At 42.1% G+C, this 19,347-nt stretch overlaps 5 protein-coding genes across 5 annotated transcripts; 2 read left to right on the top strand and 3 right to left on the bottom strand.

Moving 5' to 3' along the window:
* The first annotated feature begins 6,239 nt into the window (after window positions 1-6,239).
* FOMMEDRAFT_16895 (uncharacterized protein) lies at window positions 6,240-6,809 on the top strand. The gene has a single exon (XM_007262472.1). The coding sequence runs from the start codon at window positions 6,297-6,299 to the stop codon at window positions 6,501-6,503; it is 207 nt and encodes a 68-aa protein (XP_007262534.1). The 5' UTR covers window positions 6,240-6,296; the 3' UTR covers window positions 6,504-6,809.
* A 143-nt stretch (window positions 6,810-6,952) lies between these two features.
* On the bottom strand, window positions 6,953-8,234 carry FOMMEDRAFT_73831 (Aldo/keto reductase; the record flags this gene model as incomplete). The annotated part of the gene is made up of 5 exons (XM_007262471.1): window positions 6,953-7,155; window positions 7,209-7,387; window positions 7,445-7,925; window positions 7,986-8,096; window positions 8,153-8,234. The coding sequence occupies 5 exons, from the start codon at window positions 8,232-8,234 to the stop codon at window positions 6,953-6,955; spliced, it is 1,056 nt and encodes a 351-aa protein (XP_007262533.1).
* Window positions 8,235-8,925: 691 nt separating this feature from the next.
* On the bottom strand, window positions 8,926-11,237 carry FOMMEDRAFT_165129 (uncharacterized protein). The gene is made up of 7 exons (XM_007262470.1): window positions 11,139-11,237; window positions 10,964-11,060; window positions 10,332-10,908; window positions 10,020-10,271; window positions 9,765-9,965; window positions 9,455-9,694; window positions 8,926-9,398 (listed from the first exon to the last, which is right to left on the bottom strand). Exons 3-7 carry the CDS (start codon window positions 10,559-10,561, stop codon window positions 9,029-9,031), a joined length of 1,293 nt encoding a protein of 430 aa, XP_007262532.1. The 5' UTR covers window positions 10,562-10,908; window positions 10,964-11,060; window positions 11,139-11,237; the 3' UTR covers window positions 8,926-9,028.
* Window positions 11,238-14,372: 3,135 nt separating this feature from the next.
* Window positions 14,373-15,581, top strand: FOMMEDRAFT_131297 (uncharacterized protein; the record flags this gene model as incomplete). Its single annotated transcript, XM_007262469.1, has 5 exons — window positions 14,373-14,392; window positions 14,449-14,657; window positions 14,704-14,933; window positions 14,987-15,391; window positions 15,468-15,581. 5 exons carry the CDS (start codon window positions 14,373-14,375, stop codon window positions 15,579-15,581), a joined length of 978 nt encoding a protein of 325 aa, XP_007262531.1.
* A 1,189-nt stretch (window positions 15,582-16,770) lies between these two features.
* Window positions 16,771-18,295, bottom strand: FOMMEDRAFT_117067 (glycoside hydrolase family 16 protein). Its single transcript, XM_007262468.1, has 4 exons — window positions 18,147-18,295; window positions 17,762-18,081; window positions 17,364-17,564; window positions 16,771-17,302 (listed from the first exon to the last, which is right to left on the bottom strand). Exons 1-4 carry the CDS (start codon window positions 18,170-18,172, stop codon window positions 16,962-16,964), a joined length of 888 nt encoding a protein of 295 aa, XP_007262530.1. The 5' UTR covers window positions 18,173-18,295; the 3' UTR covers window positions 16,771-16,961.
* Between the last annotated feature and the right edge of the window lie 1,052 nt (window positions 18,296-19,347).

Here is a 19,347-nt window from a genome sequence, read left to right as displayed (position 1 = left end):
AAAAATCTGTCATGCTACTACAGTTCTAGAGATCCCCTATACTACTACTCAATCAATATGGAAGAAATGGAAGGAAACCAAGTCTACCTCTAACAAACCACATTCTGGACATTCAAAACTCCTTGATGGAATCATACACAAGCTTCTCATTCATTTGGCTACTACTCACAGGTTCATGCCTCTTAAAAACTGTTGAGAGGGAAAACTTAAGGGGGGCACACATAGACAAGGGGTGAGGTGATGATTGACTGCTCAGTGTCTCTCATCCTTATATTGTATGTATTCTAACTGAGACATTATAAAGTCATTGTCTTGTGGTTTGTCTGTTGATGAACTAATCATCTCATAATACTCCCCTTCAAACTCTTACTAGTCTGAGTAAACTGGTAAGATGTTTGACTTGTGGTACATGTAGTGCTTTAGTTAATATATCTGCTCATTGATTGTTTGTCTGTATGTATTTCACATTTATGTACTCTAACTCAATGTAGCATTTAATAAAATCTTTCTTATAATCTAAATGCTTTGTTTTTTCCAAATATTTGAGTTTGTCCAATGTAACTGTTTGTATAACAGTATTGTTATCACAATAGATATTAATTGGTGTATCAGAGACCTGCAGAATCTCTTCAGCTAAATGAGTAAGTATGATTACTTCCTGTGTTCCTCTTACAAGAGCTATTAATTCAGCTTCATACGTCAAATTTGCCACTAGTGTTTGTCTTTTACTTGACTACAAAACTAATGAATCACTCAAGTAAAATGTGTATCCTGATATTGTATAATGCCCTTCTTGCATCATACTGTCTGTGTCTGTATATCTGTTCAATATTGATTGATTTGTGCTGCCAAGTTGGAGCCAGACATTGTTTATAGTTTTTAAGTACATGTAACAATGTTTAAGTGCCAGATAATGCTCTATACCAGGGTCATTGAGGTATTTAGCTAACTGATTTGTTACAAATGCTATATCTGGCTGTGTACAGTCTACAATGTATCTAAGTGTACCAACCATGTTCATGTATAGTATATCAGACATTTGTTTTCTATTGTTATTAGTTTGCAATACTGTTTTTAATTGTGTACCAGACTGTATGGGTGTTTGTACACTTTGTTTGTTTGTTTGTTTGTAACATTCTATTATACTATTAATATAATGTGTCTGACACATCCTAATGAATCTATGCTCTCTGTTGTGTTGAATCTTTATACTAAGTAGCTAGTGTAATTTGCCACTGTCTGTATATTGTAAATGATGTACAATAGATTGTTTTATCATTACAATAGTATTATTATTTGTTGCCACAATAGTAATATTATTGACATGTACAAATAATATGGCTACAGTTATTTCTTTCTTCCTTGTGAAGAATATAGTGTTATCATGTTCGGATTTCGTTAATCTACATTTAAGTAGTATATTAGATAGCATTTTATACCATCTTCTACCAGCTTGTTTTAATCTGTATAGTGCTTTTTGTAATCATAATATTTGTCCATTCTGTAATCCATCTATTAAGTTACCTGGAGAAGGTTTAACATATATTTCTTTGTCTTCCATCAATTGTCCATACAGATATACTGATTTTATATCTATCTGATGTATTTCATAATTATTAGATGCTGCCCATGCTAATATTAATTGTACTGTAGATAGTCTAGCAGTAGGAGCAAATAAATTGTCTGTATGATAGTCAAGGCTGTTAATCTGATAGTTTCCTTGAACTACTAATTGTGCTTTGTATTTTTCTATACTATTGTCAGTGTATTGCTTTATTTTATAGACAAATTGTGTTCTGATAATGTTAATATTATTGTATGGATTCATGATTTCCCATGTATTATAATTTTCTAATTGTTTTATTTCATCTTTCATAGCTGTAATCTATAAATCACAATCCAGACATTGGATTGCTTTATAAAATGAAGTCGGATCCAATTGTATTTCACTTATTTTAGTATTAAATTCTGTTAAATGAATAGCAATATTATCTTCATCCTTTTCACTAAGTGCATACATGTGTTTTGTTATGCATTTATTCTCTATACATTGTTCAAGCTTGATAGTACATTCTGTCAGTTTCTGTTTCTGTTCCAATTAATGTAGTTTAGGTTCTACTTCTTTTTCAGTTAATTTAACTTTGTTGTCTGTTAAGTCTGTTGGTTCTGCTACTTTTCCTTTTTTGTTAGGATCAGCATTGTCTGTATCATTGTTGTCTGTTCTTGTTATTCTATTGTCCATTTCATTATTTTTAATTATTAAACACTGGTTTGTATTGTTGTTCATATTGTCTATTTTCTCCCCTTCAATTTGAGGAGGTTTACCTTTGAGAAATTGAATATTTTGTTTGATGGTGATTTTATTATTGTGCCAAGTTTTATGGCCTTTACTTTCATTGTCTAATCCTATCTAACAAGCAATGATACCTTACTGTTGTATTTTTGTAGGATTTTCATTGCAAATGATAATATATTGACCAAATTCATATATATTATCAATTGTTCTGTGTGTTCTGTAACATTTGTAATGTAGGGTATTGTAATTTAAAGTAGCACACAGTGTTCTATTATGAATATAGGTAATATGAATTGCTGCTTTGGCTTATAATGTAAACAGTAATTCAGTAGATGTTAGATATACTCTTACACCTCTAAATATAGATTTATGAGTTTGTTCTGCTATTCTGTTCTGTTGTAGAGTATGATGTACTGTTAATCTTTGTTTTGTTCCTTGTGAATCTAAATATTGTTGGAAATCTTTACTAAGGAATACAGTATTGTTATCACTTTGTAAAAGCTTTATTTTAACTCTGTACTGTGTAAATATTTTGGTTGTCTATTGTATGTATTGTGTATATGCATCAGATTTTGTTTGTAATTTGAGCATTATACACTAACAAGTAGAATTGTCTACAATTGTTAATAAGTAGTGTATGTTCTTATATGTGTACAGTTTAATAGGACTAATGATATTGATATGAATAAGATCTCCATATTAATTTGCAAGAGGAGATTGACATAGTTTTAGTATTGGTGTACATTCGATATTTGCTTTTATACATTCAATATATTCTTTTTCTTCATAGTTCATTATTTTAGTTAATAGTACACTTGGTTGTGTCTTTAATAATCGTTTAATATAATTGTAACTTATATGTCCAAGGTGTTTATGTATATCATAAATAGATAGTTTGTTCATTGTTTTTAACAAATGATTATTGTACAAAATATACAAGTTATTTCTCAATTGTATATGTCTGATGTATTTGTTACATAGTGATGTTATAGTACAATTATTGTTTGTAAACATAAAAGAATAACCTTCCCTACATAGTAGCACTTGACTTATGAGGGAAAAGGTCATTTGTAGATAGTAATAGATGTTTTGTAATGTTATGACACTTCTTTCTTGTATATTTTTCAGGATTTCAATACACATAGATTCAGCTTGATTAAGAGTCATTGTTGATCTATTTGTAATAGTTACAATTGTAGGAATTATGTTGTGTACATCTGTTAATTGAAATAGATAAGGAGTAGCATGTATTGATGTACTAGAATCAAGTAAATCTATCATTTGCATATAGGATTTCTTGTTAGCTATGATTGTATTTGTAAATACATTGGTACATACCCAGGAAGCATATTGTTCGAATTGTTTGTCCTGGTTGCTTAGAATAAGAGTGTAGGTGTTATTGTTCATTTCAACATTGTCTTCCTTTAATTCAACATTGTTTTCGTTTGGGTTTTCAATAATAAATGTGTTTGTTGTGTTTTCTACAGTTTGGTTTGTTTTATACACAATGTTAGCTTGATGTTTGGTGTGCACAAGCTTTGTAGCTTCAGTAGGAGGTTTGTGGCATTCCTTAGAGAAATGTCCTGTTTTTCCACAATTGAAACATTTTGCTTTTGTTGGATTGAACAGATTTGGCAGATTGAATTTCCTCTGCTTATTGGCTTTATACATTGTATTAACATGTGCATTATTCTTTGTACAATCATTGGAATCTTGTACTTGTTTAGTACAGTAATCATTGTAGGCATTCTACAATGTAAGGATTAGTTGCTTCAGTTTGACTTTCTTATGTTCATCAACTGGTTTGCCTTTGTTTTGGACATTAGTAGATTGTATTATTGTATTTACTATGTGTGTATATTGCTCAAGAGTAGCAAGCAATATTACTGCTTTGTATGTAGAGTTGTGTGGTGGATCACTGTTAGCAGACAGAGTTGTGTATGCTTCCTCAAGTCTGTCTAATGTATATCCAAAATGTTTTACATAGTCTCTACAAATAAACAGTGTGGATTTGTTAATAGCCTTTTTACATACTGTCTAGGGGTTAAAGCATTCTTCAAGCACTTTCATTAACTGAGGGATAGACATATCAAAGTGCATATAGTTTGCCAATATTGTGTTGACAATGTTATTAACTATACATACATGAATAGTCTTAGCCATCTCCCTCTCAGCTTTGTTTTACAGTTCATCCTTTAGTAAGTGTTCAAAGCACATAGCTGTAACACTAGAAACAATACAGTAGTGCTACATCTTGTAGTTTGCTTCAGTCTTAAGCATTGTAATGTTTTGACCAAAGTATTTAGGTACATTAGCTGGTTTACAGTATGTATCTGTATGTGAGGGAACCATAATGCAAATGTGTACAAATGTATACAAGTAAAGGGTTTAAAGTGTACAGTGGATGCATGTATACAGGGAGCTCAAGGCTCATAACCTGTTGAGAGGGAAAACTTAAGGGGGGCACACATAGACAAGGGGTAAGGTAATAATTGACTGCTCAGTGTCTCTCATCCTTATATTGTATGTATTCTAACTGAGACATTATGAAGTCATTGTCTTGTAGTTTGTCCATTAATGAACTAATCATCTTATAATAAAAACCTTGCAAACCATATAGGAATCAGTAGGGAAACTGTTAGGAGGGAGTTGGTAAAGGATGGTTATTATAGAAGATGAGTTAGGAGGTGTTTGCAGAGAAATGCAATTCAGGAGGCAAGGAGACTTATTTGAGCAGGACACCATCATTACTAGAGGGCTCAGGAGTAGGTTAATATGGTTTTTTCTGATGAATCCTACCTTTGTGTGGATGGAAACATTAGAAATGTTTGGGTGACTAGAAAACCATATGAAGTTTATAAAAGATCATACATTCTTGAAAAGCCATACCAGAATCCAGTTAGGATAATGGTTTAGGGATGTATTGCTTATAACTTTAAAGGTCCTCTTGTTATTCTTGATTATCCTAGAGGGAGAGGAGGAGGAATGACTGTACAAAGGTACAAGGAGCAAGTTTTACTACCTGTCCTTATTCTAATCTTCAATTGGTTTTGAATCAAATGTCCTGGCCTCTTATTCTAACAGGATAATGCTAGATGCCACACAGCCCAAGTTACAAAACAATGCTTGCAGGAGAACAATATTCCTCAAATTGATCATCCACCCATTTCACCTGATGTCAACCCCCTATTGAACCAGTCTAGTTTGATTGGAAGAACATTTTTCAAGGTCAACAAAGGACACTAACATCTAAGGAGGAATTGAAGGAAATGGCTAGGGAAGCTTGGGATAATCTTACATTGGATCAAATTAATAAACAGATTGAATCTATGCCAAAGAGGGTTGATACAGTTGTTATTGCTTGTGGAGGAAACACTGGTTACTAAAGTCATTATTTTTCTTTTTTTTCTTTCTAAACAAGCTATAGACTACTATAATTTTAATTAATGTATTCAAGTTTTAAGTATATACTTTACAAAAATTAATGTTTATGTTTTTTTGTGGGTATATTGTGTTCACACAAGTCAGAGACACGAGACGAAGGTTTGACACGTCTCTGACAGCTCAAATAGGTAACACAAATCGATTAATAATGTACCTACCTATTGAGGAAAGACGAACACTTTTGCCACACACCTGTATTTCAAGATTTCACAAATAAAGATATGCTAAATTAATTTATAGTTTTTGTCTAAAGAAATTTTCAAATGTTGTTTACAATTTCTATCAACCAAAAATGGTAAATTAAATTATGAATTATATTTAACATTATGTAAGTTATTTTTTAAGGAAAGAAATTGTGAAATGCCTGATGTGGTCTGGGGCGTTTTGGATTATCACGTGGCAGCAACACACATCAAACTTTCCAATTTGCGTCATCGCATTATCATTATCGATTTATCTCCGTCTGCATTGACTCTGCAAATCCGTCACAATCCTCATCCTCATAAATCATGGGATATAGTTGGACGGGGTCTTGATTCCATTCCATTCATTGTCCATGGCGTCTCAGGCCCACACTTCAAATTACGGCCTACAAGAGCACGACCATGTTCACCTGGACCTTGACCCGCTCGTATACGTTACCTGGTCTGCTGCAAGACTCCCTGTTCGCTGCATCCATATACGTCGGATGGATGGATCTGCTGGATCTGCCGTGGATTCTGAACAAGCTTGCTGCGCAGCCAACGGCTGGCGCCGCTCTTAACGAATCGTCTCGTCATCCCCTGTCCATGTCTTTAACTACATAGCATGGGCAAATGACCGAGAAACACAAATAAAATGACTTAATCTTCATTCAATTTGAGCAGGTAGGCATATAACCAATAGCTTTTGCTCAGTTGTCTCCAAATGCTGGGAAGGGCAACTGAGTAGCAAGGATTCGAGCTGCCGGAAAATGACCGCTGCATACTCGTGCAGTTTCTTGCAAAGAGGCGTGACTCATTAACTGTGTTTGAGCACGGGTATCGCTGTTTGATCGGGGTATTATCATACGCTTAGAATGAGCATCAATATATTATACACCTCTTGCACGAGACTTGCCATTACCAGTACGAAACATTCTTTATTCTGAAACTCTTCTGTATTCACCTTATAATCTTCCATCGTGTTCAGATACGCTATAATGTTAATATACATTTGCAAACGATGATTGCTTCATTCTCCCTTCCACTCTTCCAGCTGAATGCAATTGCCTTCGAGATGTGCCATGTAGGCAGAGGGATATCTCTCTCCACGGATGTCAGCGGCTTCAGTGAGAGTGCGTATCGCGTGGACATCCTCCGGTGCGAGTCGCAGCTCGGCACTGTGAGCATTTTCTTCAACTCGCTCGACAGAGCGGCACGCAGGAATTGGTATGTCTGTTTACGGCATAAATAACCTAACTCACAAGTTAAAAGTGGAGGCACTCAACAATTCTGAGATGTTGCAAGGATCCAAGCTAGAGTGACCTGGCTTGGAGTTGCATTGTATTTGTCAGCGATTGTCTTGATTTTGTCGACGAGCTCGACATTCTTTGGAAAGTTCTCCTCTGAGAAACGCGGGAAGAGCAAACGAACGTCGTTCGCATCGAAGTCTGCACGAGAGCGGAACCTTTGGTACAACCGTAAGGAATTTTTCAATATACCTAAGCTCATACTCGGAACTTACCTGCCAGAAATCAAGCCTCGCCCAAGCGGGCTATATGCGACGATGGAAACACCAAGCTCCTCCGCAGTCTTTGCAAAACCACTCTTCTCGACATCGAGAGTGAATGGGCTGAATTCCATTTGTGCAGCAATGACCTTCTCTCCGACACCCTTGACGGCCTTCGCACGTCGCAATGTTTCCGAGCTACATTCGCTCAAGCCAATCCAGCGAATCTTACCTTCCTCAATCGGCTTGCGAAGTGTTTCGATCACGACCTCAATTGGCACACTTGGATCGACGCGGTGTTGGTAATACAAGTCGATGTAGTCCGTTCCAAGACGCTTGAGTGAACGTTCGAGTGCGTGTTTGATATAACTCGGCGTTGAGATAGCCTGACCACCCCCGAACTTGCCCTCAGGATCGGCTGCACCGAACTTGGTCGCAAGGAATATTCCAGACCGACGGCCCGTCCCTGCGAACCATTTGGCGAGAGTAAGCTCGGCTTGCGAATTGCAGTATTGTTGAGTATATGCGACTCTCTAGTGTGCAATAAAAGACTTACTTGTGCCATAGACATCCGCGGTGTCCCAGAAAGTCACGCCCCGGTCCGCGGAATAGGTAAGTGCCTTATATTCAGCTGCTTCATCGGTGTTCCCGTAGAAAGAACCGATCACTGCAAGCCGGACATTTAGTCAGTCCTCCCTCTGGTACAGAAGAAATTGCTCTTACCCATGGTCCCGAGTCCGATAGCGCTGACAATGGGACCATTATCGCCGAGGTGACGGGTCGGTATCTTCTTTGCAGTACTCATAGTGAGTCTCGATTATTTTGTAGTGACAGAGACGCTGAGAGAGAAGATAATAATATGTATAAATCTACAACGGCCTAAAGGAGAAACATACTACTTAATAGATGCTGATATCGCCAACGCTACTGAGTTCTTACAAGTTACGAGCGCATCTGATTACCTCGGTATAATTCCCAGAAATGGATCTCTTGATTATAATATCTGAGTTTCTCCTTTCTTTAAATTTGCTGCTGCAATACTTATTCACGTGAGCTGCAGGAATGATGATCACAAGTTAAAACAAGGGTCATTTCTGAGGACAGGACGTTATATTAGTCAAATAGATGAAAATGTAAAGGATACGAAACAATGTGCATATCATAGTTCAATATACTTACTGGGCGACAACTTAGTCTAGTCAGGAAGGGAGAATCGGATTTGCGGACTTCGAAAGGTTGTCGTTAGTAAATACACATCGTGGCTTTCACGCCGTAATCACCTCTGGAGTACCACGTGATAACTCAGAACATTCCTGTTATCCGCAGCCGCAATGTGAGGTTTTACACACAGCCTCAGCACCTGCTCTGCGAGCCTCGCTCGTTTATCTCATGGATCCTGCTCAAAATATTATTAGTGATGTCTTGTCATGCGACTCATGCCACACAGTAAATCTTAATGCAAGCAGTTCTCTCGATGCGTAGTTTTCAGGTTTTTTGAGACATACTCTGTCACATACATTACAATTATACAGTGTCATCTGTTGGTTATTTGGTCTAAGCTTTGTCCCATCACAATCCAAAATTTTTTATTCCTGCTTATTACTCAACTCTCTCCTCTAAGAGCTTAGACACCTCCTTCATGACCGCCTGTAGTGCTTTCACGGAACCAACAAGCTGTTTCGAGAGGTCTTGGGAAGAGTCCCGAGCCATTGCGCCACCCATTGTACTGTGTGGGGTTGTATTGACTGTGGGTTTGCCAATAGATTTGAGATTTCCCTGAGCCTTCTTTTGTTTCTTGGTAGGTAGAGGGGATCGACTGACTTCCTTTGGGCTGGAATTGTCAACACGCTTGCGTTTTGCTGAAGATACTTGCAGAGAAGATTCGTGGAGGATGCTTGGCTGACCTGATGGCATATCGTTACCAGCAGTGTCAGATTCTGGGGAGTCCTCTACGAGCGCCCTATGCTTCCTGATGCAAGTCAGCTACTTGTGATCATACTAATAAACAAATTGGTTTCGGCGTACTGGAGCAGTGGGCATCGAAATCGATGCTCCAGCCAGGTGTATGTGTATTTAGTGCTGATTGTTTCGTTGCACCCACGGCACACGCACGTTCGAAACACATTCGAGAAGGATTCTATGTCGGGATCACTCTTGAAGAGCTCGCTGCGATCCTTACAGTGCTTGTCCAACTTGATTCCATAGAAGACTTCAGCCAATGTCTTGCCGTCGAGCATGATCCGATTGTTCACGACGTCATATTGGCTAGCAATGGGGGTGAAATTGTGCATTAATTGACCCAACAATCCTGATTTCTACGAACGTTAAGACTCACAAGATCTTTACAGTGTCTCCTATTTGAACAGACACTTTTTGATTTTGATTAGTCGGGTATTTCCGATATCCATTCCGTCTGCGCCGTTTGTTGACTCGTAAAGGTTGGCGTTGTTCAACATTGGATTTCCTGGAACTTGTATAGGTACCACCATTTAGAGAATTCCCCATGCGTTTCTGGAATTCATCTTTGAGCTTTTGTCTGACGGAACATATAGTCAACGCAGAACCCGATTTGCTTCAGCAAAGTACCTACTGCATCTTTTCGCAACGAATTTTGTGTTCTATCCATGTGTGCATTTGCACACCACTCATACACTTCTTACATGACTTGCAACGTACGGTTCTCCCTTCGCTATCCTCAAGATCAAGGTCCTTATCCGATTTAAGTTTGTCTAGCCTTGAAATGAGAGGTAGTCCATCCGTCTTTGATGTATAAAGGGCTTGGTTCAGCGGTAGCCCATTGATAGACTGTACATGACAACTTCGGTCCCTGCACTGTATTTCGCTGTACAAATCGAGATAAACATGAATACAACTTCAATAATAGCCCTCTCATATAACTCACACTTCTTGTACTACTCCATCAATGCGCATGTACACAGTTGACTTCCTCCCATATCCCAAGGCAGATAGTTTCTTCTTCTGAACTTCGCATCCATTGTTATGCGCCTGCTCGACTGATCTGACGGGTGTGTTCTGCATCGCAGGTTGTACCCCTCGTGGAGCCTTGAACGTACTTGGATCCTCGTCATATTCATCCTCGAATATTGGATATTTAAAACCGGAGCAGTCCATCCTGGGAGACGCGAGTCTCTTGACTCAGTCAACGAAAGCACCAGTTGGATCCCCTCTCTATTGAAACAGTATGAATAGAAGAGAGTCGTGTGGGCGTTTCTTCGACTTTCAAAAGCTCTGTTGGCTACTGGCTACTGTAGGGAGTCGCCGTATGTTGTTGCTCTTGAATGATTGGGTTATAACGCCATAGCCCGCCCGGTCCGGTAAGCTTGTTCCATTTCCTTCGTTACTCACGGGCTGAATATGAAATCTCTTACTGGCTTAGGCCATTCGACATGACTCGGCGTTTCAATTGGAATGAATGGAGGCGGCGTTCGTGGGCGTCAAAGAAAAAGAAGCTTTCCAAGCTCGGAATATTATATCAAAACATACGACCCCGTACAGTGGCTCTTTTCAACACACCTATAGAAGAAGACTGATGTCCTTTATCGATTTGATTGAGGAAACAGGAGGCCGACAAGTACGGTTCGGTAGTTGTATGGCTCTCTTCTCTTCTTTGCTAGAACGACGCAATATACAAGAGTGAGAGTTATCGGGTCAGTCTGAATAGTCGTACGGCAAACTATTATAGTATTACATTTTAGAGGTTCGCTTTTACACGCAAGCGATACACCATTTATTTGACTTGGGTTGCTCATATTGGTCAGGGTACGCCAGAGCTGCCATATGGTTGAACTACTAGTCTCCTTGTCCAAAACAAAGATTGGTAGTACTATTCAGTGAAAACAAATCCAAAGAATTAAACTGAAATTCTAACCTTCAATACGTGCGTCGTGCAATATTGATATCTTGTTCATCTTGGGACCGTCCAGTGTAAAATTTCCTACGATACTTCTCATTGGTTCACTAAGCCAAGTAACACGATCTCGGCGACCAGCGATTGGAAAACTGCGGAAAATCGGGGGTAATATCGTCTTCCCGAAGCAGATTCGGGGTGCGAACCCAAATTATGTCCTGTGACTCGATGCGGGAGTCCACGGTATAATAGTTTCATCAATAGGTTGGTGTTTCATGTGGAGAGGAGAAATCTACATAGACAATAGATTGCCCAAGAAAAGACAATTTAAGGGCACCGAGGCGACGATCCAGTACTTGGGCGGTAGTCGAAACTAAAAATCGACCGAGTGCTCCATCATCAATACTTGCTTACTATTGAGACGCGAGTAATGAAGATAGCACTCCATGCCGCAAACGCCCACGCAGATCAACGTGCTGGTCATTTGTGTCCTCCATGAGAAGCCAATGACGACATTCCATTCACTCGCAGGAAAAGTTTTTCACTCTTTTGTGCCGCTCGCGGGAATCCTATGTGGTAGAAAGGCAGGGAATATGCATATGTTCAATCGAATAGGAACGCTATTTCAACTGAATATTCAATTCCTGTAACATCAGTAATTGGTAGCATAAGCAATGTGTTATTGTCTACCGGTCATCAAATATTCCTAGCCAACCTACGAAGCGTTCGACAGAAACCCAGGGGGTGCTCTGCAAAGTGACTCAGTACGTTTCGAGAAGTCGAAGTGTACAAGAAGCCGGAACAATGAAGACGCGGGCAAGTCGCATCAGTCCAGTTCAGTGGTAAGTATAATCCCTGCAATAATTTTTCGGAACTGTAGAGGCGAAACCTATGGCAAGAAGTCATGGAATAGCATGTTCGTCCTGCGCGTCTGAAGAAAGGAGCTTAACGAGTGTAACCAAATTTCAATGTGTATATCTACCAGTCAAAATCCGCGGAATGAAGAGTGGCGTTGCAGTTGCCAGCGGCGTTCTTCACGAGTAGAATAGAAGCGTCTAAAGATACATACCAGTTGGTACTTGACGGGAAGTACGGTCAGGTGTAAGAAGGTAACCGCACAATTTGACGAGTGCAGTACCATAGTCAGATGTCGGCTAAATTTTTGAAGATGCGACGTTGCGCGTGTGATCACTCCCGTTCTTAGATAATGACCAGGTTTATTTACGGCCGTTACGCGGCATGCGCGGAGACGGAGAACGGCTTGACAGACCTGAAGACAAGCATACCATGATTAAGTTAGACTTGCATCGGATGTCAAAATTGCCAGTGAAGAGGCTCTGCAACAGCAAGTAAGGTGTAGATTATTACATTGGGTGGCAATATTGATATCTAGAATAGGAATATATACGCACAAAGTCGCAAAAATATTTATGTTTTCTGCTGTGGGTGTACATGTAGATGAAGAAGCGTAGAAGTCGTGGAGAACGGGGTGCGAACTGTAGAACACGAGATAGCGGCAGGTTCAAGAGCCTGATTCGCAAGATCAAGGGTCAAAGCTCTCGCGTAAAGACACACTTCAAAAGTGTAGGGGTGCAACAGAAGTAACATGAACCTTAGTACGTGAAGTTGCCTCGTTGCCTTTGTTGGAGCGGCACAGGCGGTGCAAATAGAGAGACTTGATGCTGGGAGGGAACTCGAGCCACGCATGCATTGCGTCATGCGTCGTCCGATAAGGGGGTGCTGCTTGGACCTGGTGCCGTTTCGAAAACTCGGTTTTGGGTGTACAGGAGCTGAGAAAGTGGGCATCCATCTGCATTTCGGTGAATGTTGAGGTTGGAATTGAAGAAAGAGAGACAAAGGATGAAGTAGAAAATGGTGTTGCCGCTGCCCCAGTGCCAACAGACAACTGAGGGGAAGCTGAGGTAAGCCAGCTTGTGGGACGGGCTTTGAATTGAAATTGTATCCGCGATTACCCTTTTCGCTGCAAATGCAACGTCATGGGCAGGATGACCCGAACCTTGTTGTATATAGCTTTTCTGTGCCCTCCTCTAGCAGAGTATGCTGCCAGCCCGGTTCTCTTAGGCCACTTATATGTGGGTGCGCTGGGACCGCTGACGGGAGGCCCTCTCTCCAGTCTCCACTTTGCTTGAAGCTGTAGTACAGACTGACCAGACCCACACAGTCTCTCTCGATGGACCTGACGCCAGTCCCGGTTTCCGATGCATCCTGGCCGAGGCGCACAAATAAAGCTTGTTGCAATTGCAGGTATGTTGACTTCCTATTATTGTTCTTCCGTCCGTTACTTAGTTGACCTTCTTCGGGTGTTGTCGTCAGACGTGATAAAATCAAGTGCGACGGCGAGCGGCCTTGTGCAGGTGTGATAATATCATGGTTCCTCTCCTGTAATTCCCGAAACTCATGGGTTCCGTCATCGTGGGGCTGGCGCTTCCATTGATTCGTTTTCGATTCTTATACCTTGCACAGCCTGTCTCCGACGAGGACTACCAGATGATAAGTGTATTGATGGCTGTCCACCATGTCGGCGGTCTCGCGCACGCTGCGACGGCGGCGATCCATGTAGTCGCTGCATGGAACTAGTGATAGTCTGCACCGATGAACCCGTTTCTCCAATCACGAGTGTCGACGAACATTCCCAAAGATCCTTTTCCGGTTCAATTCGCTCGGTTCCGACGGCAGGAAGAGCGAAGTTGGCCTGTCAGGCGTGTAGGCGGTACGCCAGCTGTCTCGTAATCCAGATGCAGTAGCAGTGGATGACTGTGCCTTTTTTTCAGAGATAATAAAAAATGTGATGACAATCGACCATGCATGCGCTGTATCTCCAGGATGGAAGAGTGTATTCACGTTGATCGCACCCCAAAGGTAGTCAAACACCGATGTGTAAACTGTAGAAAGGATAATAAAAAGGTACCCATCTGATTACTCACCTGAAATCGGAAGTCTCAGTGTTTATATGCTCTGAAGTGCGAGGATAACAGGCCCTGTCGGCACTGCGTAGGAATGAATATAGATTGCACGGATGCTCCGAGAAAAGGATCTGGTGGAACAAGGGTTAAGATGGCTTGTGCCAACTGCAGGTATGTGTGCACGAGGCAAGGTCTTAACTGTCAATTTTAATTGACAACCCTTTTAGACGAAACAAGGTACAATGCGACCCAGAGCGACCATGCCGAGTCTGCGTCCGGCGCGGGTTGAAATGCACATTACCCTCCTGTACCTGTGCTGAAACTGGATCTGAGCCGGGACATTGCAGTTTTTGTCGCTCGCAAAGAGTAAGGAAAAATAGCCAAACTCCAGTCGGTTCTGTTATGGATTACGAAGAAAGATTGAGTGATATTTCAGGTACGGCACTTATCCATGCTGCTACGCCAGACTAATTCCTCAGAAGGTACACCGTCGCCGATAACATCCAATCTGCCAGGGTTCGCCGACCGGATAAGCTTTCAAGTCCCTCTCAACAAACCTAATCATTCCTATGGGAGGCATGTGACTCCACAAGATAATTCCCTTCCTATCGATAACCTTGCGAGTGCTGATCCAAGGCCACCATATACAGCGAGTTATTCTGCGCAGCAGCAACTTGGATCTCGTCAGCAAATTGGACAGGGCATCAATTCGGTAATGCCCTACCTTTATTCCAGACCAACGTATGGATGACTAACTAGTGACAGCGTCAGGACATGTCCGTAAACTTTCCTCAACATTCCCAACCTGACTTTACGCAAGACGGTCAGGTATGGCGGGACTTCGATTTGCAAGGTTCTGCCGTAGACGGCGGAGCTGGCCTGGACAAATACTTCGCGAGGGGCCTCGCTATGGGTCCGCCAGCCCATTCAAGTTGTTCCTCTGGCCAGGCCGGTCTTCTCTCGCAATATCATCAAGAACCCTCGTTCTTGCATTTAGGAAACAATGCCAATGGGCGAGTTAATTTCGATAACGGTCTCGGCACCGGGATCGGGACCAGTGAGGCAGACAGTTTAGCCAATATCGGCGATATGTCGCGCTCTTACGGCCCCGTTCCGATGGCAATGCCGGTTTCCATGACAATCCCTGTCCCGCATCCTGGCCGCTCGCATGTACGTTTATCATACGCTCAACTAAACTATCGAGCCATGAATCTGGTCTGTCTCACTGCTCTTATATCGCATTCAGGTGAACACAGGTGTTCGGAACATAGGTCAGATGGACATGCATCCTCAGCTGAGGCGTAGTGCATACTATTTGACCTCCGACTCCAGAACTGCCCGACACGGAGACGGCTCTTGAGTTTCTATTAATACAGTTGCCTCTTCAGCTCCTCCGTCATCACGGCAGCACGAAGCAAAACCTAACGAAAACACATCATTAACGACGCTCACGGACAAAAAAACTCGTTTCTCCTGAGACTGCTTTCTTGATAAAAAGACGTATGATCATGTAACGTATTATTCTCGCCTTCTTGTATACTTGGGCTCCTTCACCACTGTCCGTTGTTCATTTGGTTTTCCTGTCATTCCTCGTTTCTCATCATGCTAACCGTGTATCGTCGGTCTATAAATCCCGTTATCATCATGCTTTCTCTTTAAGTTGCTATCTCGTTACCGTAAAGTCTGTTTTACTGTTGCATTTGCAATTTGACTTGCTATAACTTCTATGAAGTGTAACATTCTTTACTTTTCTTTTTCTCTTATTAGATACTAAGTAATAGTGATTCATGTCAGTCTTTTGAGGAGTGACTTGCCTATGAAGGCAAGCTCCACGCAGGACCAAAGTTATGCATTCAGGAATAACTGATAGCAAATTCAGATCACGAAATTCTAAACTGGTAGCTGAGTTTGTCTTGGTATGAAACGATGATCTTATCGAAGATGCCGTAGGTGCTGCCATTTGGATTTCATGGACAGGATCTCGCCAAGAGGGTAAATAATCGCTCGGCCAAGTAACGGAAATTTGGCCCGTCTAAGAATTCACCTTTTTTTAAATTTCGGACGAACGTCTCAGGACCAAATGCATTAAACATACATCAACCAATCGGCACATATGCCAACAATCTCACAATACATGTATACACCAAAAGAAAATTCCATTTAGACAGACTAAAGAATAAGAAAAGAAAGAACTTTCCAGTTTAATACAAATCTAATTTCATTTCACCTTATCGAACTGCCCAGCAATAAAAAGGAAAAGAAAACGAGTGGGTTGTTTAGTTTGCTACAGTTTATATGTAAGCGTGTATATGAACGCGATCGGCGGTAGTAAGAGAATGAATAAGTAGAGAATAAGCAGGGAGGTATGAGGGAGGGTATGAACGGGAGGATGAAAGAGAAAGGGAAGAGAAAAGGAGGGTAGGGAGTTTTCTAAATTGTCGCGAGATGGAAAGTAAAGATGCCCAAGTAAGCACGGTGTGAAGATGAACCAAATGAAAAAGCCATCAAGGCCGGACCTAATACCCTAGGCAATATGAAAACGAGAACGGAGGGAGTCTACCCAGAGAGAACAGAATGTGGTGAAAGAAGACTGAATGCAAGGTGGGGTTGGATGTGTGTGAGGCAAGGTATCGGGTGACAATGTGAAGAGACGATGCGCTCGGGTCGTGAGAATTCATGTTACCGACTCAGATTCAGGCAGGTTTTAATGTTGGCAGTGCAGGACTCATGACCAGCCAGTTCACTGGTAGACTGCAACAGAGTTGACCTTCCACTGTGCAAAGTCAAAGTTACTTGCGTTCTTAACGGCATCGGAGCACGTTCCAGGACATGAGGCAGGGAATGCAGCGCCAGCCCAGTCACCGCAGAGAGTCGTGTCAAAGACTATGTTCATGTCTTTGAAATGACTCTGGATATCGCATGTCGACGAACTCCAGAATGCAGCGGGAACGCCCCAGCTGCTCGGATCGGGTTTCTGCGCTTGAAGATCACCCGGAATCGAGCTGCGCTCGAAGCGGTAGATTGATATGCCGCTATCGTCGATGAGCGTCGCGAAGACCCCACCGGCAAGCATATTAAAACCTGGAGGTGAGATTAACTACATGAGCTTCGACCCTGGCAGAAGGCAACGACAGATACACACCATGGCCGTACGAAGTTGTTGATGTGTCGAGGAATGCACAGCCCGCATTGTTGCCTGCAGAACTCGCACACGTTGTTCCCAGAACATTGGAAGCAAACGCCTCAACCTTGCCTGTGACTTTACTAACGGTTGACACGGCCGGAGACTTGTCAAGTGCGCAACCGTCTGCGGTGTGTAAAGTATATTGATTGTTTGTTCCGTCTAGAAGTGATAATTAGCATCTGTAACCAAGCGCTCATCAAAACAGGAGGTGGATAAAATGAACGAAAGCGCATGAGAAAAGATTAGTCATGTGCCTGACGACGGCGATCCCGACGATTCCACGAGCCTTGCCTTTTTTGTAAAAAGGACTCATAGACGAGACAATAACGGAGACACCATCGGCACAAACAACTCACCATTCACACCCTCAAGGATATCAATCTCGCCGTTGTTCGGCCAGTCGCTGCCAACCATCCAGAATGCGGGCCATACCGAACATCCGTGTGGCATTGCATAGATATCCGCAACAATGAGACCTGACGAATATGTCTTCTTTGATTGAATGCGCACGGAGTTGCGATTCTCGCCGTCCCCGAGGTTGGATGTGTTGTCTACAGCCATGACGGTCGTACCATCATCTTGGACGAACGCAAGTTTCGCACCGGTTGCAGCGTCTCGGGAAAGGAACTTAACTTGCCCGTTTGTGGGGTCCTTATCCGTAAAGAAATCAAAGCCACTGTAAATGTCAATTGAATTTAACGGATCATTTCTTCGAGAAAGACAAGAAAACGCGTCACGTACTCGAAAAAGCTGTTACCCTGGTGCATGTCTACAAGGGTGAAGTTGGAGGAGCGGCGGTGGAAGCGCTTCTGGTGTCCAGCCACCCTACGTGAATCAACATGACGGCTGCTCACGGCCAGCGCAGCGAACGGAATGGCAACGAGGAGAGTAGAGAGATGCATGATATATAATAAGAAAGCTCCGTCTAGGAACAACTGCTCGTGAAGCAAGTAACAGAAATATGTAGGGCGGAGTAACTCGGGCAAGGAGGGGCAGAAGAGAAAGGTGAATGAAGTTGGTATAAAAAGAGAGAGGAAGGAAGTGGTCTCTACAACTTCTTCCGCGTGGCTATAAGGATGTCCTAAGCGCGTGTGCTGCGTGGCCCGGCCGCATGTGAGATCCTCCTCTCTCAATCTCAATTTCCGGTCTGTCTCGACTGCGATTGGAAATTCATATTACCAAACTTGGTACCGGACCTGCTGATCAATTAGTGCCGGAGCAGCCGTTGCAATTTAGGTTTGTTGATCCGCGTATTGTCTTCCCTCCCCGACCACACATGTTCAGGCCTGCCATCTGCCACGGCCACCGTTGCAAGTGGTAGGAGCTTTGGCGCGTGTGTTTATCAACTCACTATTGGTACGGCTCCTTTTCATAGAGGGCAGGCTTCTCTATCAACTCGTGTGTATGTCGTGCTCCACTATTAGTATTACCAGCATCCTGATATGTCGCCGCGCCGCAGTTGCCCGTTGTGACTTCCTTCTAAGTATATCGTGATGTGGCACGGTGCAAATTTTACACGTAAGGCCTAGAAATGAAAATTTTGACAGTCACCTCGGATCCAGCTCCCCAGAGGCTAAAGCAATCAAGCATTCCAGAGGCGCTTCTGGTCGCAACATAGATATGGAAGAAGACAGTCCGAAAGTTTCAAAATCAAAGGAGTTCCCTTTTCTGTTATCCGCGCAGGAGCAAGTGCAGAACACTCAAAGCAAGCTAAATTTCAAAGGTAACTCTATTCCCCGTCTGTTCACACCGAAGATGCTGGGAACCACAATGTCGTCCACGTTGCTCATCGACGACCAGATTACCTCGCCTGATCCGCAATACTGACTTCTCACATCAGTCGAACGGTCCGGCCGATCCATGCGGCGCAAACACGCTGAGAACGTTTAAGCAGCTTATAAGTTGATGGTCCATCCGTGACGGACGGGCGGAAATAACGGAG

Source organism: Fomitiporia mediterranea (genome assembly GCF_000271605.1).
Source record: "Fomitiporia mediterranea MF3/22 unplaced genomic scaffold FOMMEscaffold_1, whole genome shotgun sequence".
NCBI classification, from domain to species: Eukaryota; Fungi; Basidiomycota; class Agaricomycetes; order Hymenochaetales; family Hymenochaetaceae; genus Fomitiporia; species Fomitiporia mediterranea.
Note: the sequence above shows the minus strand (reverse complement) of the source record. Positions and strands in the feature narration are given on the sequence as shown.

What these genes read in the sequence shown, in the direction of transcription:
- FOMMEDRAFT_117067 (XM_007262468.1), bottom strand. Translation starts at nt 18,172, where the DNA reads ATGCACCAGGGTAACAGCTTTTTCGA. An exon ending in CAGGGTAACAGCTTTTTCGA is followed by an intron (nt 18,082 to 18,146) that starts GTACGTGACGCG and finishes TGACATTTACAG; the next exon opens with TGGCTTTGATTTCTTTACGG. An exon ending in TATCCTTGAGGGTGTGAATG is followed by an intron (nt 17,565 to 17,761) that starts GTGAGTTGTTTG and finishes TATCACTTCTAG; the next exon opens with ACGGAACAAACAATCAATAT.
- FOMMEDRAFT_16895 (XM_007262472.1), top strand. Translation starts at nt 6,297, where the DNA reads ATGGCGTCTCAGGCCCACACTTCAAATTACGGCCTACAAGAGCACGAC.
- FOMMEDRAFT_165129 (XM_007262470.1), bottom strand. Translation starts at nt 10,561, where the DNA reads ATGGACTGCTCCGGTTTTAAATATCCAATATTCGAGGATGAATATGAC. An exon ending in ATTCGTTGCGAAAAGATGCA is followed by an intron (nt 9,966 to 10,019) that starts GTAGGTACTTTG and finishes ATGTTCCGTCAG; the next exon opens with ACAAAAGCTCAAAGATGAAT. An exon ending in TTTCGATGCCCACTGCTCCA is followed by an intron (nt 9,399 to 9,454) that starts GTACGCCGAAAC and finishes GACTTGCATCAG; the next exon opens with GAAGCATAGGGCGCTCGTAG.